This window comes from Neovison vison, chromosome 3 (genome assembly GCF_020171115.1).
Source record: "Neovison vison isolate M4711 chromosome 3, ASM_NN_V1, whole genome shotgun sequence".
Lineage (NCBI taxonomy): Eukaryota > Metazoa > Chordata > Mammalia > Carnivora > Mustelidae > Neogale > Neogale vison.
In genome coordinates, this window is record NC_058093.1 from 39,828,886 (window position 1) to 39,843,923 (window position 15,038).

The following is a 15,038-nucleotide window of genomic DNA, read 5'->3' on the forward strand; positions in this document are numbered from 1 at the left end:
GGGATGCTGAGAAGGGCCGGGAAGGAGCCAGCACAGGGGCAAAGGGAGGCCAGTGCTGGGCAGCTGGGGCAGATCTGGACAATGTTTCTCTACCCCATCAGCACCCTCTGGGGCCTCCATTTCTTCTTCTATAAAATGGGGCACCTACCTGGATGGGGGCAAGGCCTACATAGCATAACCTGTGAGAAAGTGTTTTGGGTATAAAGGGCTCTGGCTGTTTAATTAATTATCACTTTAATTCAGGCCTCAGTTCTAAAGTTTATTGAACTACCTAAAGACCAACAGAAAAGGAATCATGGAAGAAGTTGGGCTATGGGAAAGTGAGTAGCAAAGATGAAGAAGCCAGGGATATGGTTACTTCCATCAACCTCAGGGAATGTTCTGGAACTGAGAAGTGCCGTCGAGTTGGGTGCTGACCTTTCCGCAGCCCAGACAGAGAGGGAAATGTGATTTGGTATAAGACAAGGAGGGTCTGTAACGATAGAATGAAACACACTATTCAGGAGATATTTAGGAGGTCGTTACTGATTACCGTTTTACAGGTGAGAAAACCGAGAATTGTTGACCCACACTGAGCCACAGAGGTAGGTGGGGAACCCTGATCCGATGAGCTCTTACCTCCCCAGGGGGACAGGAAGGGGAGACCTGGAGTTTACACTCCTAACCGTCAGGCCACACTGTCCTGCTGTGTCCTGCTAGCGCTGAGGCCAGAGAGAAGTCTGTCCTGTGGGTCGCTATAAAAAACATTGTACACAGCGTTGTAGTTCCAGAGCCCAGTGTCAGGCCACGGTGAACAGTAGCCTAGAGAAATGTTCAAGACAGATGTTACCCGTTTTCTGCTGATGTCATGAAGAAACTCAGTGGAACAGCCTAGGAACACTTGGTTTTTAGCAGACTGATTTTCTGGTGAGCCCTTGGCAGCAAACACTTGCAACCCCACCCCCACCAGATCTCCAGGTCACCCCGGAAAAAGTCTTGCCCTACAACCAGAAATCACTGATCTGGGGAGGACTTCTCCTGCAATTCCTACAACCTGAGAGGCACCAGTTGGGAGATGAGAGCCTCAGTCAGTGAAAATAAACCCCTTACCGATCAAGAGAGGAAACCCCAAGATCCTGTCCTTGACATTTGAGGAGGAGGGCTGGGCAGAGGCTGATGGCGGGAGGGGCACTGAGGACCAGCAAGTTTTCCCTCGGAGAGCCACAGGGCTGCACGTGCCTCTAGAGCTCTGGAGCCCGGCCCGGCTCCAAATCCCAGCTCTGCCACTTCCTTTGGGCCGCCCCTGCCTGCTCCGTGCCTCAGTTTCCCCTTTCACAAAGTGGGTTAACCACAAGCCTCACAGTACTGAATAAGTTATCATGTCTAGAACTCAGAACACCGTCTGGACCAGAGTTTGTTCAGAGAAGCAAGAGTTGCCATTCTCATGGGACCTCTCTCCTCTCGCACCTCTGATGTGCTGGGGCTGTGACTATGGTCCCTTGCTGTGCCCCCGAAGGGGCAGGGCTGTGAGGCTCCAGCCGTGTAACGAAGTGGAAGGGCACACTTGGAATGCTTCTGTTCGGTGGGGGCAAGCTGGATTTCCAAAGAGCCCCCCAGCCCAGTGCCCCTCCTGCTGCACTTTCTCCTTCACGCTCTTGCCTGGCTGGATTACATGCTGGAGCTGCCAACCGTCTCACTCTTGCTCTCGGCCTCACATCTTACCCTGACTTCAGGCTCCTGCCAAGCCCCACTTGCCCCAGGATATACCCCCAAACTCTCCTGAGTTTTCAAAGCCGGTGTCAGCCGGACCCAGTCGTTCAGTGAGAGGGAGGGTGAGTGGGTGGAATGGAGCCCTGGCAGCCAGGGCCAAGGGGGCTCTGTTCCTGGCCAGGGGCCACTCTGCTGGCAAATCAGCCTCCCGTTCTGGGTCCCAGTGCCTCCATCTGTAGAATGAGGCTCTTTTCCATCCTCTCCATCTGGGCGGGGGGGTGGGGGTGGTGGTGGTGGTGCTTGCCATCACTGCTTGAAGTGTGTTCAATTTTTCTCTTCTCCTCTGGCATGGAGCAGGTGTCAGCATCCTGGGATGGGGGCTCAGTGGAACGTTGGGCCCAATTCCATTTCATTCAGAACAACTGAACGGTCATTTCTTGAGGAAGTAGAACTGGAAATACAAGGCCCAGGGCCATGCTGCGTTGGGCCCAACATGACTGCCCTGCCACCACCAGCTCACGGCACGGGACGGGAGCCGGGTGCTTAGGTGACTGGCTAGGCTCAGAGGTCCCCTCTCATTTTAGCCCAGGTCATGGGCTAGTAGTGTCAGTCAAGCCTAGGAGCCCTTTCCTGCAATCCTTGCTCTCCTAACTCCTACTGGTGGCTCCAGAGGAAGAGCCTGGGACTGCAGAAAAGCAGGCATGGAGAAGCCCCATGGCTGCTGACCACAGCCATCCATGTGGCTGAGAGCTCTGAGAAACCAGAAACCAGGGTTCTTGGTTAAGGATGTTTCTTAATGCTTGTCCCTTCCCGCTTTGAGAGCTGCTTCATTTCATGTAGTTTCACTTTTTAACATTAATTATTAATTTCTGATTTCCCTCTTATTTATTTCTGCAGGTATTCAGAACACATTTTACTTTCTATCAGGAATGTCCCTGAATCCAAATTCAACCTTTATAGTAGTAGTGACTTCTGAAGAACATTCTGGAATACGTGTTCTCATCCTGAAAATCTTGATTGAGGTAGGCCTCCAACAGATCACATATAGGCCCAAGACTGATTACCACCAAGGTGAGAAATACTTTGGGGGTCTCAAAACCACATCTTGGCCAAGGACTTTGCAATTCAGAGTGCTGTGGCCCTGTGAACAGCCCAGGAGCAGGGACAGGTGGCCATATTGTTTTCTTCCTGGGAGATGGGCCATGCTCTCTCAGTCTAGCAACCGGGAAGACTGAGACCTTGCCAGGAGCCAAGTGTACCAGTAGGTGTCTGGCTGATGCTTTTGAGGTAAACAGTCTTAAAGTGCCTCAGTGGCAAGAGATGGAAGAACCTGGGAAAAGCTGCTGCTCAGAGCCAGTGAACGGTCACAGCGCAAGCAAGGCCCAGCCCCAACACAGCAGTCGAGGATGTGCTATAGCTGGGGAAAGCGCTGAGGTGGCTCTCGGTTTGCGTGTGTGAACTCTTTCCTCTCCGACTTTCTTTTCTTCTTTCTTTCTTTGAGAGGGAGTGTGAGAGTGCAAGAGTGGGGGTGGGGCAGAGGGAGAGGGAGAGAGGGAATCTGAAGCAGGCTCCCTGCTCAGTGTGGAGCACGATGCAGGGCTGGATCTCAAGACACTGAGATTATGAACTGAGCCAAAATCAAGATCCGGTTACTTAACCATCTGAGCCACCTGGGGGCCCCTCCTCTCAGGCTTTAAATGTGTGAGGAGCTGGCAGTTGCCTGGAAAAGGGACTGCCACCATCCCTTCTCTGGGGAGGTTTGGGTTTTGGGGTAAAGCTTCATCCTGCTTTGAGATTTTCCTACAGAATTGTCTAAGGGAGATTTTTGTTTTTTCTCCCCTGTGAGACTCGCAGAAATCTTCTTGGAGGAGACAGTCCTTTTGAAAGGAGTCTAAGAAATATCCCCCTGTTTTAGAGAGCCTGGCTCCCACCTGGATCTAGAAACAGATTCCCCTGCTCACAACTGTTACTGTGTAGCAGCCCTTCCGGCACGTGGCAGCTGAGAGCCCTCCTGGGAGGGTGCGGGAGGTCCTGATCCCAGCACCACCAGCTTCCTCTGTGATCTTTGCTAAGCCCCTCAATCCTTCTGCTCTGCCATGTGCAAGCCAAATGCTCCCAGAGTTACCCTGGGTTGCCTGTGGCAAAGACAAGCAGACTCCAAGGGGGGAGGCTGTTTTTGGATCAAAGACCACAGGACCCTTCTTGGTGGTGTTTTATAGATTTCTTCAGAAATGGAATTCTTCCCAGCTTGTGAAGAAGGATTGGACCAGGGTGACCAACTTGTCCCAGGGCACCTGGGGGTTTCCTGGTTGTAGCACCGAGAGTTCTATGCCCTGCAGCAACTGGGACAACTGGTCACCCTGTCTGTACTCCCCTTTGCTGTGAGGGAGTGAGCAAATTCTGGTTGGGGGTGTGTTCTCTGTATTTTACACCTTCTCCCCCCACAATAGGACTGGAGGGGGCTTCTCTGCTGGGGTGAAGGAAAGACTGATTTGAGGTTGACAGCGAGGAGGAAAGCAGACACTTCAGGAAGTTAAAGAGTCTGCCTCTCCCCACTTCAACCTTACCTGGCCTGGGGCTCTGGCCTCCCAGGGCCACAAAGACCCTCTTCCAGGGCCCACTGGAGGTTTCCTTCTTGCTAGGTTCCTATGTGGGGCCAGGTGGCAAGAAGGGACAGGTGTGGAGCTGCCCAGTTCAGGGTCTCCTCATGGCACAGAGGTATTTAAACTTTCCTTGGATGCTCCACCCCCACAGGCCTTCATGGGCAGGGCGACCGATGTGTGCCCAGGCACGTGCTCCACCCCTTACCCCACCAGCACCTTCATCTGCCAGTGGGATGCTCGGCCCATGTGCTCACACACGGTAACCAGAGCTTAAGCAAAACACCCACGGAGCCCACGGAACTTGAGGTCTGCAGACAGGCGCACACACACGGATGGATGTGGGGAAGCGGGGCCAGGCAACGGCAGGAGGGGGGCAGAAGGTTCTAGAAACACCACAGGGGGCACATGCACAGGGGGTCCAGCACTGGCACCATGGCACGAGTGTGCTCAGGGGGTAGCGGTGGCCATGGACACAGCACACACTCCTCCCCTGGCCTCCTTATCTGGTCTCCAACCAGAGCTCCGGTTTGGCATAAGTTGGGGCCAGGCCCCAAACGTCAGGAGATGTCCCCCCACCCTTTCCCTGCCTGGCAGGAGCCTCTTGGGGCTGCCAGACCTGCGCTGGTAGCAGGGCCTTCTGGCATAGCTCCCTGGGAGAACGGGCAGGCCCAGACGTGCTGCACAAGGGAGCAGGCATGGGGGCGGGGAGGGGGCTCTTACACAATCCCATCCGGGCTCGGCAAGGCGGGAGGGTTGAAAGGCCCCTGGCAGCTCCCCAGCCCCTTATACCCAGGCAAGGAAACCACAGCCTGAAACGCCTGGGTTTCTGAAGGGCGGGAAGGCGGGATTTTTTTGAGGCCTGCTCCACTCAGGCTGCTTCCCAGACTCTGTCATTCCTCTGAGGCCACAAGGGCTGCCAAGCATGTCGGGCACCGAATCATAGGCTTCCAGAAACTCAGCAAGGCTGGTGCCCTTATTTCCCACTGAATATGGGAAGAGTTTGCTGAAGACATTGTTCCTTTGTCCAGAGACCCGCATACATTGAAACTAAGTCATGGAGGTAGAGAGCAGCTGGAAAATGGGGGTCCCGAGAACACCGATGGTGTTCCTGGATGTGCCAGACACGGTTTCAAGCACTTTCTGAATATTAACTAGTTCAGTGCCCACTCTAACCCCGGAAGGTGGGCCCTGCCATTGTCGTCTCCATTCTTTAGAGGTGAGGGAGTAACTTGCCCAGGTCGACAGCTAGTGTGTGGCATGACTGGGCTATGAACCCAAGCAGCTTTACCAGCATTTATATCCTTTTTGGTCTTTTGGGCATCAAGCAGAATTGTGAGACAAGCAATTAGGGATATGTTGGAAATGGCTTAGGAGCACATGTTGCAAACTTCAGTGCCTACACGGCCTGGTAGGTGACATAAATGTGTGACTCAGGCCTGGTGGGGAGCGGCCTGTGGTTCCAACTGGAGAATGGGTCGGCAAGCCAGAGATGTTCTCATACAAAGTCCCTAAATTGAAACTTGCCTGGAGGACATTTGCCACCACAACCCTCAACCCCACCCCTCCCTTCTTAGAGCAGCTCTAACATAAGCCTACTGCACCGCACCTCGACCTGAACCAGGAAATGTGGCCTAATGGGGGCATACCAGCTTGTCTTGGGGGGTTTGAAAGGACAGAGATGCATTGGGTGAGTGGAAGTGACAGAGGACAGGAAGAACAGCCCATTTAGAAACAGCAAAGATGATGTGAGTTACCTGTTCCTTGAGGGAGGAGACTCTTGATAGCCTGAAGAACTCTATCCTCTATGAGCCCAAAGAGATCCAAGGAGGCCCGTTCTGCTACAAGACTCATTTAACAAAACAGAGTCCTCCATTTTATGATTTTAGCCCCAGTCTGGTAACTGATTCACTTGGTTACTTCAAGTTCCCTGCAATAATCCCTTGGTCGGCTTCTCGGACTTGTTACAAGTAAAGGGTTATCATATTAGAGGTTGAACGTACTAATTTGCTGATTTTCAATTGGTTTTGACCTACAAAAACATCAGTTTCATATGATTCAACCCTATAATTGTCCTGTCTACCTTGCAAGGTGCAGGGGATAAATGAAAATGTTTGAAGCATGAGCCAAAGATTCACTGCCCTACGCACAGCAGGCATCCAGTGAACACTTGGTGAATGTAAATACTGGCTCCTGAATCAGGTGGGGATGAGCCATCCTTACCACTTCTAGCAAAGCCAATTGCCTGGGGACAGGGTCAGGCAAAGCAGTTCTTCGAGGGAAATTCACGTTCACCCAGCTCCTCCCGGCTGCTGGCTCCTGTGCAAGCCCTCTCCCCACACACCCCCACCCCCGCCTGAGCAAGAATCCGGGTCAAGTTCAGCTTTCAGCTTGGACACAGAGACGACCGCCCAAAGCCACCATCCAGGGAGGGAAGAGGCCTCAATCGCTTAGATGTGGCAAAGACCAAGCTCTCGGGAGCAGACGGGTTTTGCGGACTGAACAATCCCTTCTAGGGTAACCAGAGATTAATGGATGCATGGCAGGTAGAAGGCGCTGTCCTGCCTCATCTACCACGCCGCCCAATCCCTCCAATTCTCGGAAAATTATGGCACAAAGGAGGGAACACAGCGGCAGCGGCCAACGAGCCTTCTCCCGCTTTGGGTCGAAAGGAGGCCCCAGGTCTGCGCCGCAATGAGGGCAACTGGCCAGGGGAAGGAGGGGACCGAACAAAGAGTTGGGACGCGTGGTCCGGGGACACCACTGTGGGTGCCTAGGATTGGCGAGCGCCCACCCTGGGGAAAATCCCACTTCCAGCCATGGGGGTACCTGGGGGCACGACTGAGAACGGCGGCCGCCCCCTCCGCCACCGCCGCAGCTTAACCGGGACGGGATCGCGATCGCCAAGCAACAGGAGGTGGCGCGGCTCTCCCTCCCTGTTCCACACCTGTCCTCGTTTCTTCCGGCCACAGGACATGGAGCCTGGGCTTTTCTCCTCCCAGAGGACAAGCCGATCGGGAAAGCCCCAACGGCCAGACTGAAAGATGTGAACCAGGATGCGGGCCTGACGCTTGCGGGCCAGGGGAAAGGGGAGGGGGCCCAGACCCAGGTGGCGTCCCGGCGCTCCGCGCCTCCCCCGAGCCGGGCACTGGAGTCCGGGGCCAGAGGAGGCAGCCGGGCGAGTGCGTGGTAAGCTCAGAAAAGGGAGTCTCGCAGTGAGAACGGGGTCAGCGAGCCCGTGACCCAAGAGAACCAAGAAGGGCGCCGCAACCCCTCCTCCCGTTCCTCGCTTGAACCTCTACGGGACTTGGCATACGTCCCTCCTCCACGATTTCAGACTCCGGGTTTTCTCCACTCCCAGATCCGCGGCCCCAAGAGACAGACAGTGGAACCTGCCAATGGCAGGACGCAAAGCGTCAACTTTGTGTTCGCCCGCCACTCTCAGCCACTGCGCGCCCGTTTCTCCGGAGTCCCGCCTTCCGTGTCGGGCGCCCCCTTCTGGCCACACAGGGATGAACGCTATCTATCGCCATGTTGAGTGCGGCACATTTATTTTCTTTCTGGAACATTTCCCCACCTATTCTAATCCTTCTTCCCACACAGCTACTTTCTAAGTTCGACAGTCAAATGCGGTGGCGATAAGGAGCCTGTAACCTGTGGTCTTCAGGTCGTTTGCGTGATCGGATCGCCACGTCACGCCACGCTTGCTGAGCCCAACGCCATCTTGAGTGTGGCGACTTGATGGTTCCCTTCTCAGGGCTCCGCGTGGTCCTCTAAATGGCGTCCCAAACTTCAAGGAGTCCCCAAGGACTAGACAAACTGGTCTAAGGGGGCGATTATTTACCCCAGTAAACTGTCAGTATGTAAGTTCATGTGCCCCTCGCAGTCCCTTCAGTGGGGTGAGAGAAATGATATACCAGATGGCCGGGCCCTGAAAGGAGCTCCCTGAAAGGAGCTCCCTGAAGCTGTCGCGACGGCAGTGGCCAGTCGGGGTAGGCGCCGTCCAAACCCCTGGAGTGCGGAGACTTCTGTGTGGTGCGACGCCCAGGGGGCTATCCTCTCGAAGGCAGGAGCTAACACCGGCCCACGAGTCCCTTCGAAGCATGAATCTCAGAGTGTGTGTGTGCTTGGCACGGAGCCCGGTTGTCGGCTGGCTCATGCGGCCAACGCTGGGGCTCGTGGTGGGCAACGGGGTCACCTCTTCAAAGACCCGGGGCACTTGGGGCCGGGCACAGGGTGTGGACGAAGTACAGACGGGGCGGCCCAGGAGCGCGGGTCTCGGCCTCACCGCCTCATTGCTCGTCGCAGGGCTTCGACCCACTTGCACGGGGAAAATTCTCGGTTGAAAGGTGCCCAAGGGCGGGGGGGCGGGCACCTCCTCGGGCACCGCACAGGGCACCGCCCCGGGCAAGCGCAGCCCAGCACCCGGCCTCCCCTCCCCCTCGCTGGCAGCCGTCGTGCGAGCCCGGCCACCGCCTCCTCTTCCCTCCCCCTCCTTCCGAGCAGCAGCGGGGAGGGGAGGACTGGGGGCTGGGCGGGCGGCTTTGCCGCGCTTTGGCTTTCTGCGTCAGCAGCCCCAGCAAAACAGCGGCGGGAGCGCGCGCCTAGAGCGCGCTCGTGCACCCATCCCCCGCGGCGCCGGCGCCGCCGAGACCCGGCAAACTAGAGCCCTGAATGACAGTGCGGTCGGCGACTGCGCAGCGCGGGACGCACCAAGGCACTGCCGCTTTAAGCACGCTTGCCCATTGTTCGGAATCGAGCCAATGAGCGAGCGCCCGCTCCCTGCGCTCAGCCAATAGCACTCGGGCAGAGGAGGCTGAGCGCCGCCCACTAATCTATATTAAAGGTTCTGGCGCCGCGTGAGTTCCCCACTGGCTGCTCTGAAAAGCCATCTTTGCATTGTTCCTGTGTCCGGCTCTTCGTTCGCCGCAACCACCTCCGCCGCGCGCTTCCTCCGCCACCGCGGACTCCGGTAGCTTTCTCGCCAGAGTCCTCGAACTCTTGCTTTCTTTTTAATCCGCTGCATCGGATCACCGGCGTGCCCATCATGTCAGACGCGGCCGTGGACACCAGCTCCGAGATCACCACCAAGGTGAGGTTGGACGCCGCCCGCCCCTTCGGGGTCCGCGCGCTGCTGCCGCCGGAGCGGTGTTTGGCGCGCGCACGGCGGCTGGTGTCTCTTCTTCGGGCGGAGAGACCTCTCGCCCCCGGCCTAGGCCCCCAGGCAGCTCACTCTTTTGTGTGCGGGGGAGGGGGCGGGAAGCGCAGCGGCAGGCGTGATGCCCGTCGGGGAGTGGGCCGGGCGCCCGCGGGGCCCCCGAGGGGCGGGGGCTGAGGGGCTCGGGGGGCGGGTGTTTTACGGCTCCTGAAACTTGTTTGTGAGTCGTCTGAAAGGTGGCGGGAGGAGAGGGGCCGGCCGAGGGTCGTCAGCCTGCAGGGCGCACGGAAATAACTTTGAAACTCAAGCGCGTTTGGAATCGGAAGTGCTGGGGGGGGGCGCGTGTGCTGGCGCGGGGCGGCTGCGGGAAGCGGCGGCTCCGCAACGAGCGCCCGCCGGCGGCGCTCCTCTTTGTTCGGAGCCGGGCCGCCTCGTTTCGCGCCTTGCAGTGGGTCCGAGGTGGTTTATCTGGACTAAGCGTTGATAAGGTGGAGTCGGGCAGCGGGTCGGCGGGCCGCGACGTCGATTGTCTCCGCGGAGGTGTGAAGGTCTTCTCTGCCCTGGGAGCCCTCAGGGAGGGCGGGGGTAGGCGTCCTCCGGGGAGAGAGCGCCGGGAGCAACCGCCTAGCTTAAGTAATTTACAGCGGTACCGGGTTTGGCTGTGGAGGAGGCGAGCCCACGCGCCGTTGGTGAGGAAACGGAAAGTGAAGGAACGGCGCGCCGGGGCGACGATGGGCGCCCCCCGCGGCTGCCCGGGAGCTCCGTGTGCGTCGCTGCTCCGGAGGCAACGCGGACGAACAAAAGCTGTGGCCGCGGCTGGCCGGTTGTGGGGTCGAGCCGGGCGCTGGGGGTTGTCGGGAACTGGTATTGCGGGGTCGCTGCCCTCGGTTTTGAGATCCTGCGCGTTTGGCGCAGCTCCGGTTCTGCGCGCCGGGTCGTTCTCGCGGCCGGCGCGGGGAGCGTCTTCGCTCCGCTCTCGCCCGGAGCGCGGCACTTTAAGGCAGATCGGCTCTTTCTGCGCCCCTCGTGCCTCTTCGGGGACGGACAGGAGTCACCTTGGTGTCTCCTTAACCTCTATGCCCCTGGCGTCACCTCTGGCTTTCTCCCAGGGGTGACTTCCCCGGCGGAGTGGAGCTGGCGACTGGAATCTCCGCAAGGGCTCCAGCGGGCCCCCCTCCGGACCAAGCCCGGGAACTAGTTGGGTGGGGGGAGGGTCGGCCCTTCCCAGTGCGGACGTCCGCGTTCGCTTCCCTCCAAGGTGATTTCCCGCCGGCAGCAATAAATAGCCCCGTGGAGCGCGTCCCCGACGGCCTCAGGCTGCGGGGCTGAAAAAGCCCCATGGACTTCGGGGCAGTCTCCCGCGGGACTTTGCCCGCCAAATGCCGAGAGGCAGACCCACGCATCGAGGCCTGCTGTGAGGGTGTCAAGAAGCGCCAGGAAAGACTGCCGAGCACCTCGCGCGGCGGTGGGGCCAGCGCAGCCGGCAGGCTCCTGGTCTTAAGGGTCAGGGGCGCACTCGGCGGCCCTGGGCCACGTGCTCTGCGCGCGCGGTGCGTGCCGAGGCCCGCGCGCAAAGCCCGCCGGGCGGGGGCTACGCGCCTGCGCGCCGCGTTCTCCCCGCCCCCACCCGCTCCCCGGGGCTTCGGCCGCCAGGGGGCGGGAGCGGGCGGCACCGGGGTTCGCGGCTTGGCTGCGGGTGGTAATGGGGCCGACAGGTGCCCCAGGCCGCTCACTGGACGGAGTCTGAGCTGTGTCTGGCTCGACGCCTGTTCGTGTTGGCGGCAGGGTCGACAGGGCCAGGCGGAAAAAGTTACGGGGCTTCGGGGCGCTCGCGGTGGCGCTGCCCTTTGGAAAGTGGACTGGGTCCGCTCCTCGAGGTGTGGTCTGACGGTCGCTGAGATGGGCCGCGCGGGGCGGCTCCCTTCCTGAAGGAGGGTCAGTCTCTTAAGCCCGGGCACGTTCCTCGGCCAAGACCTGTGACCTCCTGGGACAGCTGTCACAGCTAGGGGACTGGTGGGTTTGGGTTTTTTAAAGAGGTGGGCTGCCGTGGGCTTGATTGGTGCTTAGCTCGGCGGGGAGTACTTGAACCGACCTCCCGGGTTCTGCCAGTTCCCTCCCTTCCATTCCCTTCCCGGGCTAGCCCGCCCACGGGAGTTCTCCCGCAGTGCCCGGGTCCTCCCTCCATTACCTTATTTATGGCACATACCTGCTGTCTTCCAAGAAGGATTTGTGAGAGGCGGAGCTCCCTCTGGTTGGAAACCAGTCCGTGATGGGTGTGTGAGTGAAGTGTTCTCTGGCTCGTCTGCCCGGCCAGACGGGTTTAAGGCTGTGGTGCCACATGGCTCTTGTCTTAAGAAGTAGGAGTAAGGGGCAGTGGGAACAACTGTAGGGGACTCTTGATGTGTTTTTTAAGGGTTGAGAAATTGGAGGAAACCCTGACCACAGACTTGCCGGCTGTCCTGGAGCCCTTCCTTCCCGTGTTTCCAAGTGTAACATGGGGCTGTTAGGACATCCCGATCAGCGCTGTATTCATGCCCCTGAGTTCTGGGCCTCTTTGCCAGCCCCGGGTTTCTTAAAAGACTTACTAGTTCCCTCTTACTTTTTGAAGGACTTAAAGGAGAAGAAGGAAGTTGTGGAGGAGACAGAGAATGGAAGAGACGCACCTGCTAATGGGAACGCTGTGAGTGTCTGCCTTGCCCATGATGCCTAGCCGCTCCTGGCCAGGAAGTTCTCTCACTCCAGCTTGAGCTTAGTCTGGGGTGAGCAAGAAGGCTGAGCCCTTGGCTAGTTCCTGCATCGTGGTCTCCTGGTGGAGCTTTAGGAAGAGGAGTTGAGGTCTCTTGCCTGGTCTTGGGCTGCACGTGCATTGGGTGGGCTGTGGGGGGGGAAGAGCCGGGATTGGACAGGAGTGGTGATCTGTTCTTATTAACAACTTGGTATGTTTTCTGTCGAGGAGAATGAGGAAAATGGGGAGCAGGAGGCCGACAATGAGGTAGATGAAGAAGAGGAAGAAGGTGGGGAGGAGGAGGAGGAAGAAGAGGAAGGTGATGGTGAGTAGCCTTGTTTGTCTCTCCTGTTAGGGGGTACCTTTCCCTGGCCTTGTCTAGCAAAGGGACAGGAGTTGGGTCCTGGGGTTGGGGACCAGTGGCCCACCTACAGCTGGGTTGGTACAGCGGGGCTAGGACTTCGCTGGTTTTAGGCTAGCGAAGTGAAGCTGTGTCCCCATGTATGCACGCTTCCACTGGTGCCTTCCACACACTGGTCTGTTGCTCTCTCCTTCTCTGGAGACCAGTGCCTGCATGGAGGTGGCAAGGTGCCTTTGGCTGCCTCGTTTGTCAGGCAGCAGGGATCAGGGATATTTCTGTTCCCTGGAGAATCTTTCACTGGGAAGTTCCCCTGAGGAGCTGCGGTGTTTTTTTGTCCCCACCCAAGTTCAGGTTGTCGCTGGGTGGGTAGGGTATCAGGATTCTTCCTGGTGTTTGAGGGAAGGCAATGTGGTTTACCCTGGGATTTGATTCTGCAGGTGAAGAAGAGGATGGAGATGAAGATGAGGAGGCTGAGGCAGCTACGGGCAAACGGGCAGCTGAAGATGATGAGGTGGGTTCTGGCTTTGGTGGGGAGTTGGGACCTGAGACATGATAGGCAGAGGGGCTCGTTCCTGCTGTGCAGTCCTGAAAGGCTCCCTTATCTTGAGCAGGAACAGAAAGGAAGCTAGGCCTGTCTTCTCAGAGCTCTGGAAGCCTCTGGAGCAGCCAGTGCCTGGCCCTTGCCTTTTTTCTGTAGAAGTGGGGGTGGGCCCGGTGTGTGCTTGCAGGGCCTTGACCATCTTTCTCTGTGCAGGATGATGATGTTGACACCAAGAAGCAGAAGACTGATGAGGATGACTAGACAGCAAAAAAGGAAAAGTTAAACTTAACAAAAAAAAAAAGGCCACCGTGACCTATTCACCCTCCACTTCCCGTCTCAGAATCTAAACGTGGTCACCTTCGAGTAGAGAGTCCCGCCCGCCTGCCCAGCGCAGGCAGTGCCACCCGCAGATGACACACGCTCTCCGCCACCCAACCAAAACCACAACGTGAATTTGCAACAGGGGAGGAAAAAAGAACCAAAACTTCCAAGGCCCTGCTTTTTTTCTTAAAAGTACTTTAAAAAGGAAAATTTGTTTGTATTTTTTATTTACATTTTATATTTTTGTACATATTGTTAGGGGTCAGCCATTTTTAATGATCTCGGATGACCAAATCAGCCTTTGGAGCGTTCTCTGTCCTACTTCTGACTTTACTTGTGGTGTGACCATGTTCATTATAATCTCAAAGGAGAAAAAAAACCTTGTAAAAAAAGCAAAAACAACAACAAAAAAACAATCTTATTCCGAGCATTCCAGTAACTTTTTTTGTGTATGTACTTAGCTGTACTATAAGTAGTTGGTTTGTATGAGATGGTTAAAAAGGCCAAAGATAAAAGGTTTCTTTTTTTCCTTTTTTGTCTATGAAGTTGCTGTTTATTTTTTTTGGCCTGTTTGATGTATGTGTGAAACAATGTTGTCCAACAATAAACCGGAATTTTATTTTGCTGAGTTGTTCTAACAAAGCTGTCTCAAGCCTGGTTTTTCTGCATTTCAGTTTCTCTAGGTGACCTGTGGGGGGGGCAAGGACAGGAGGAGGGGGCATTGGAAGGATCTTGAATTCAAGCCCAGCCAGATTTCCTGGGGATAGTGGGCTGAAGACCCCCCAGTTGTCAAGAATGGGTGGGAGCAGCATGGTGGGTGGCCAGAGAGATCAAGAGCTGAGCTGTGGCTGGCCACTAAAACCTTCCGGGAGGGTACTGGGAATTAAGAATTCTGAAGGGGAGGCCACTTCCGGGGAGTTGGTCTACTGATTGTACCAAGAGCCATTTCCCAGTGGTATTGGATGTCAGGTGGATCAGGGTGCTCTGGAAGATAATGTCCGCATCCCCAGGTACTACCAGGAATGGGCTACATGAGGCACTGTTGTTACACAGACCCCACCCCCCCAGGGTTGGGGTGGGTGGGTGGCGGCACAGGCCAAGTGTGAACATGGCCAAGACCGCAGATAAGCCACCTGCCCATGGGGCTACCCATAACCTAAGCCTTTCCTCCTGGGTCCTCACCCAATTAGTTGGTGACTGTGGCTCCCCCTGGTGGTGGCATGTGGCACCTTGTCCCTCTGGACTTATTTTCAGGGCCCCAACGTAGGCTTGCCCTAATTCCCCAAGCTCTTTTCAAGGAGAAAGAAGTGGACCTTGGTTAGGGAGGTTGGCCAGCCTTCCCCTTGAACACAGTTGAAGATCGTAGATGAGCGCTTAGGATTTTCAGACGGCTGGTTGTGTGCGGTGAGTCGGGAAAGCTAACGGAAGTGAAGGTGAACAGGAGTTCAAGTCCTTGGGGGCAGGAGCTACTAGAGCGCTCTAAGCCTCCTGGGGCTTGCAGGTAAGCTTCACAAGTGGAACCCTGCAACACCCCCCCCCCCCGCCCCTCGCAAGCTTCCATAGCGTGCTCCTGAATCATGCCCATTCTCTAGGGGGTTAGCAAGGGTTGACACCTTAGCTGTTCGGGGTGCTGAGAATGGGAC

General features: G+C 56.8%; 1 protein-coding gene across 2 annotated transcripts; it reads left to right on the forward strand.

Annotated features, from left to right (window-relative positions):
- Positions 1-9,165: 9,165 nt before the first annotated feature.
- On the forward strand, positions 9,166-14,037 carry PTMA (prothymosin alpha). Of its 2 annotated transcripts, none has more exons than XM_044241846.1 (5): positions 9,166-9,381; positions 12,056-12,127; positions 12,401-12,497; positions 12,971-13,044; positions 13,288-14,037. In XM_044241846.1, the coding sequence occupies exons 1-5, from the start codon at positions 9,337-9,339 to the stop codon at positions 13,333-13,335; spliced, it is 336 nt and encodes a 111-aa protein (XP_044097781.1). In that variant the 5' UTR covers positions 9,166-9,336; the 3' UTR covers positions 13,336-14,037. The 2 variants fall into 2 exon arrangements, with proteins under 2 accessions (XP_044097781.1, XP_044097782.1); XM_044241847.1 differs by having other exon boundaries at positions 12,404-12,497.
- The last annotated feature ends 1,001 nt before the right edge of the window (positions 14,038-15,038 follow it).

Excerpts from the sequence above, each read along its gene's own strand:
- PTMA (XM_044241846.1), top strand. The coding sequence starts at position 9,337 with ATGTCAGACGCGGCCGTGGACACCAGCTCCGAGATCACCACCAAG. Across the intron at positions 9,382-12,055 it reads GCTCCGAGATCACCACCAAG|GACTTAAAGGAGAAGAAGGA; the intron begins GTGAGGTTGGAC and ends TACTTTTTGAAG. Across the intron at positions 12,498-12,970 it reads GGAAGAAGAGGAAGGTGATG|GTGAAGAAGAGGATGGAGAT; the intron begins GTGAGTAGCCTT and ends TTGATTCTGCAG.